The sequence below is a fragment of the Impatiens glandulifera genome, chromosome 3 (assembly GCF_907164915.1).
Source record: "Impatiens glandulifera chromosome 3, dImpGla2.1, whole genome shotgun sequence".
In the NCBI taxonomy this organism is placed as follows: Eukaryota; Viridiplantae; Streptophyta; class Magnoliopsida; order Ericales; family Balsaminaceae; genus Impatiens; species Impatiens glandulifera.
The window spans coordinates 56,458,171-56,464,297 of record NC_061864.1 but is presented as its reverse complement, the minus strand read 5'-3'; the positions used below and the strand labels follow the sequence as shown (position 1 = coordinate 56,464,297).

General features: G+C 29.1%; 1 protein-coding gene across 1 annotated transcript; it reads right to left on the bottom strand.

Moving 5' to 3' along the window:
- Positions 1-3,712: 3,712 nt before the first annotated feature.
- Positions 3,713-5,908, bottom strand: LOC124931035 (L-lactate dehydrogenase B-like). The gene is made up of 2 exons (XM_047471424.1): positions 5,259-5,908; positions 3,713-4,266 (listed from the first exon to the last, which is right to left on the bottom strand). The coding sequence occupies exons 1-2, from the start codon at positions 5,865-5,867 to the stop codon at positions 3,823-3,825; spliced, it is 1,053 nt and encodes a 350-aa protein (XP_047327380.1). The 5' UTR covers positions 5,868-5,908; the 3' UTR covers positions 3,713-3,822.
- Between the last annotated feature and the right edge of the window lie 219 nt (positions 5,909-6,127).

Sequence of the window (6,127 nt, the reverse complement as noted above, 5' to 3'; positions counted from 1 at the left end):
GTTAGATGCTTTCAGTAACGGTTATAGCCCTTACTAATGCCCCTTTTTCTACTAGTGCTCAACAAATACAAACTCATAAAAAAACATTCCTCAAAAATATAACTCCTCGTACAAAAAAAAAAAATTATTGAAGTATATCAGCAATAATAAGCTCTTAATTAATTTAGTATTAATTTTAATATAAATTGTCTAAGTTATTTAAAATCTGTTTTAACACGTTTTATTTTTTAAATAATTTCATCATTTAATTAATCAATCAACTATCAAAATACCTTAATATTTTATTTTATCAAATCTAACTTTTAAATATAAAAAAACGTCATAATAATTCAAATAATTAAAAATCTAAATAAAATACTTTTTCATTAAAAAAAATTTTATAAAAAAAAAAACTTAATAAAATTTTATTTAACATACTTTTTCAACTAATAATATTTTTATTAAAAAAAAATCAATAAAAAAACTTAATAGTTCACATTAAAACAAGCTCAACTGTTCTTTGGACTTTTGTTGCTAATATTTTGATCAAGTGACATTCGTTGCACTTATCAACAATCTGGGCTAGGTTTATCACTATATTTTCTCAGCCCTATTAGATGTAGGCCTGAATTTAAAAAAAGAAAATAATAATTTATTTAAAATATAACGAGTAAATATAAATAAAACATTTTCTCATTAATAAAAATCTTTTTTTTTTTAAATTCATTGCAATATAATATAAATATAGTCTTTTAAGCATAACGACGAAAATAGTAAAAAAACATGAGTGTTCACATTTTCACCAAACACACACAAGATTAACATTTTAAAGCAACAATAAAAAAACATAAACCAAAAATGCTCACCAACGACAAAAAAATATAAAATCTAGCTTTAACAAGCTTATAGATCCTCAAGAATATCAATGAGTTCACCGGTCGCCTCTACCAGCCGGTTTTCATAAAGAGATCTCACATATCGTCATAATAATAGTGTTGTGGATTAAACGCATCGGTCGACCGCAATCACTGAAAAACTTGCGGTTCCTGTCGAGCCAAATAGTCTGCCATAAAATAATTGAAATACGGACTCATCGACTCAATCGAATCGAGCTCGTAGTTTTTATCTAAACATCTCAACAACCAACGATTGACTCAAACATCATTCACTCAATGTCAATTATGTTCCAAAGTAAGCTCCAAATTATAGTCACTTATTTGCAATGCATAAACAAGTGAGATTCTGTTTCCACCTCTTCGTAACCATAATGCACTATTTTTAAAACATTTATTATCCGTCAGGATCTCTATATGCATGACACTTTATCTAAATAACGAGAATTTTGAAAATAATTTAGAATCTCGTAACTTCTCCCATAATAAGTTATGTGCGAAAATCTCTGTAAATAATGTGTAACAATGATCAACCTTAAAGTAATTCATATCTTGTCAACGTAATATATCACGCAAGGAATTAACCATCGCCTTGCGCCCACTAAAAGCAATATCCTTTTATATAAGTTACCTTAATATATTAAGTTTTCGTTTGTATCTAATTCTACTCGCAAAAAAATTAAAACGTTGATCAAACATGTTCTTAATCGAAGCATTTCTACATATCGTGATTGAAGCGATGGTTGAGAATGACAAAGTAAGACTTCTAACATTACCAAATATCGTCCCAGAAGCAAATCGATGAGTCTTTTCCTACCGAAAATCGCACAACTTACGAAAAAACTTTCATATAGTAGAAATGCCTCTCTAAACATTACAACCATTTGGTCGGGGGGCTAATTTTGATGAACCATCCAGACCATTCATTTTCATATTGGCATCTGATCATATCAGCCCATAATTAATTAGGTTTCCAAAGAATATGTTGCGCCATTTTGAAAAGAAAGCTTTGTTAAATGAATATTAATTTTTGATTCTAAAACCTTTTTGATACTTGAATCTATTCACTTTAGTCCAACTCACCAAATAATTAAAGGATGGCTCAAAGGATTCCTAAATAAATTTTGCACATAATTATTTCAATCTTTATGATCGCACTCTTATAAATAAGAAACAAAAACATCATAAACGTGAGCGAAACAAAAACATCATAAACGTGAGCATATAAGTCAATGCATTGTTGATGAGAACCAGTGATCCCTTTCAAAATTATCTTACTTTTTCAAATAAGTAACTTCTTCTATCGGATCCAACCAAAAAATTGAAGAAATAAGTAACTTCTTCTATCGGATCCAACCAAAAAATTGAAGGTTCTTTAGCACCTAATAAAAACAATATTTCAAAAATGAATCAAAGTTAAACATAAAATAAATAAAATATTTATTTATTTCAAAACTATATTTAATTTATCACCACATTTGAAAATTGTAAGTTAAAAAGTTAATGCACATTTTAAAATTATAATTTAAAAAGTTAAAATGATTTTATTTCATTTAATATGAACCGATATGGCAGAATTAGATATAAAAAAAAATTATGTGAAAAATTTATTAGAACAATGATATTTTAAAATAAAATTTTAAATCAAGCTACATAATTTTTTTTTATAAAATATGATTGGTTTTGATTATTGACAAAAAAATGATAAAAAATTTATAACAAACAAGCTCAAATATTAAAATTCAACCAAATTCAAAATCTAATAAAAAATAATATTTCCAAACTAAATAAATCTATCCATAATTATCTATACTAAAAGACATTGATTAATTGTATAAAATAGTAAATATTTTAGGTTCAATTTCTATAAAAATAAAAATAAAAATAAAAGTCATCACTATTGTAAATAGTGCAAACTTTATTCAGATAATAAATTCTAACTTGAAAAAAAAAAAGACAAGAAATACATTAAAACCTTTTCGTCCAGAGCTTGGGCCTGTATAGTTGGAGATCTGTTTTATACATGGGCTTCCCTAATAAATGAGCCCCTTTTATTTCTAATTAACCAGCATTGTAATTGGGCCGGGCCTTTCACTACCAATCAAATTAAACTTATATATATATATATATTTATTTATTTAATATTTTTATATAATATAATAAATATTACCATTACTTAATTATTTTCATAAATATTTATTCAATACACAAATAATTTAAAATATATAATAATTACCGTACAATAACTTAATAATTATTAAAAATGTAATTATTTTATTTAAAAATTATGGACAATTTTATTTAAAAAATATTCTTGCCTATACCTTTTACAAAGTATGTATTGAGTAATTATTTATAAAAAATAATTAAGTAACAATAACATTTATTATATTATTCTAATAATTAAGTTAAATCTCAAATAATGAACAAAATATATAATCAAAATTATCCAGAATATCATAATTAATAAATTATATAATTGTTTTTATGGCATGTAAAATTCAGTCTAATTATAAGTTCTTTAAAGGAACTTATTAATGAAAGTTGTACTATTTTATTTAATATTTTTATATCTTAATTTTAATCTCTAAATATACATCTCACCAAAACTCTAGATTCTAGATTGTGGAATTTGTTTTATTTAAACAACTATTCTATCCATTTTCTAAAAAAAAAAAATTTAATAAATTAATTATTTACAAACAAAATGTGAGAATCTAAAATAAGTAAATGAGTTCAACTTTATTATTTTATTAATATTTTAGTAATAATTTGATAAAATATCCTAAAAAACAAGTTATTTTTAGAAAATACATACTTCATTGAACATCATGTTTTAGTATACAAAAACCATGATTAAGTCCAAATAGATCCCTAATATATCTTAAACATATCAAGTTTCCCCCCAGTTAAACATACCATACATATAAACCACTTAACTTATATTTTTTCAAAGATCCAACTCTTTTTGCACCTCTAAAACAGTCTTTGCAGATTCCCTAAACTTCTTCCCTTCCTCCTCCGTAAGATGAACATTCGTCACTCCCAAAACTCCACTCCTTCCAATCTGAGCCGGGAGGCTCAAAAACACATCTCCGGAATTGACACCATAGAATCCCGAGGCCAGGACCGAGACAGGGTGAATGCGTCTCTGGTCTCGGAGGATGGTTCGGGCAAGGTTTGCCACGGAATAACCTATGGCCCATGATGTGTACCCTTTTAGATTGATGACTTCATATGCACTTTGGATCACATCATGATGAATCTTTTCTAGGGTTTCTTTCTCATATGCGATCTGTTGTCGTTCGAGGAAACTTAGAATGGGGACGCCTCCTATACTTATGCTTGACCATAATGCAACCGAACTATCGCCATGCTCCCCCACAATGTAGGCCTGGATTAGTTTATACCAAATCATAAACCCTAAGTTTTGAAATGTAAAATGTATTTTACTACAATGTGCAAACTTATTTGCTATCACAATCATATGAACAAAAAAAAACTTTGTTATGTTTCAAACAAACCTCACAATAATTACAAAAAAAAATGTAGACTATGATTTAGGTTTTTCTTATTTTACCAAATGAGCTTTAAATATCACATAATAATCTAAATAACAGTTCAAATGACGTGAAAAATAACACTAAAATTTGAATTTTTAGAAAACTAGAACGAAACATACTCATGTCTAGGATGATAATTATAATTCACCCCGCGGTTTTCGATCCAAATTGAACCGTTACGACGGTTTTTCCCAAAACCGGATGAGGATGAGACGGTAATGGTATTTATGTCCCTGTCCCGATCTCACCCCGACTCTCCCCCACACTATAAATGAATTTTTTTTTATCCCTTTTTAGAGAATATGGTATATCAGCGTCCTACAAAGATTCCCTGAAATCAAATGTTGCGGGGATGATAGTAAAAAAATTCCACGAAGTAGAATATAGGAGGGGAAGGTAGGAAAAAAATCCCCGAATATGGGAGGGAATACAAACACATTCCCCCCACCGATCGTCCCCATTGCCCCTACTCATGTCCATCATTTAAGTTTGTTTATAAAACAAACTTAAATGACATGAAAAAATCAATTTCAGCATAATACTTTTCTAGATATCCTTGCACAATCCCAAATTTTAGGCTAATTCAGATTAGAGATTTTAACACTGGATTAATATTGTTCATCTAACAAATTAGTATATTTTTCTATGAATGTTTAGTATTTATTTTCTAATTATTACTACCTTTCATTTATCAAAATACCAATATATAATGCTATAGAATGATGTTTGAACTTCCATCCTAATGAAAATCAAAATTTCAGCTTAACAATTCCTACTCACAGTAAAATCAAAGCAGAAAACGTTAATCAATGATCTTAATTACCTGAACATCCTGAGCATTAACATCCAGATGATCAGCAATAAGAAACCTAAATCTAGACGAATCCAAATTCGTACCAGATCCAATTACACGATTAGCCGGAAATCCAGACAATTTCCAAGCAACATAAGTCAGTACATCAACCGGATTAGAAACCACCAACAATATTGCATCAGGAGAATACTTCGCCAACGGCGGTATAATACTCTTAAACAAACTCAAATTCCTCTGCATAAGATTCAACCTCGTCTCTCCAGGATTCTGCCTCGCACCTGCAGTAACAATGCATAGATCCGATCCAGCGGTTACAGAGTAATCAACATCAGCAAGTATCTTCACGCGCGGTAGGAAAGCAGCAGCGTGTTGTAGATCGAGCATCTCTCCACGGAGTTTATCTGCTTTTGCATCGACTAAGGCGAGTATATCAACCAGATCTTGAGTTAAGATCGTCTGAGCGATGGCCATTCCGACGTTTCCGGTGCCGATGACGGAGACTTTGGTGTGGTGTTTGGTTGGAGATGGAGGTGCGGTTTGAGCTATGGATTTGAAGAAAGCTTGCGTTAGATCGAGACCTCCAGGGCCTAGTGATGAAGATGATCCAGTTTTGTGCATTTTGATTCTCTGGTTTTTTCTCTCTCCTTAACCGCTGCTTCAGTAGCTTGTAGAATAGTAGAGAAGAAGGAAAGACTTCACTTTATATGAATAGTGGAGAAATGAGAGGGAAATTTATATTTTATTTATTATTATGGGAAATCTGAAAATGAAATTAAAATTATACTTTAAACTTTAAAATATTTATTATAGAGTCTGAAAAATATTAACAAGTGTAGAAATTAATTTGTTATTTTTTTAAATGAATGGAAAATTTAATA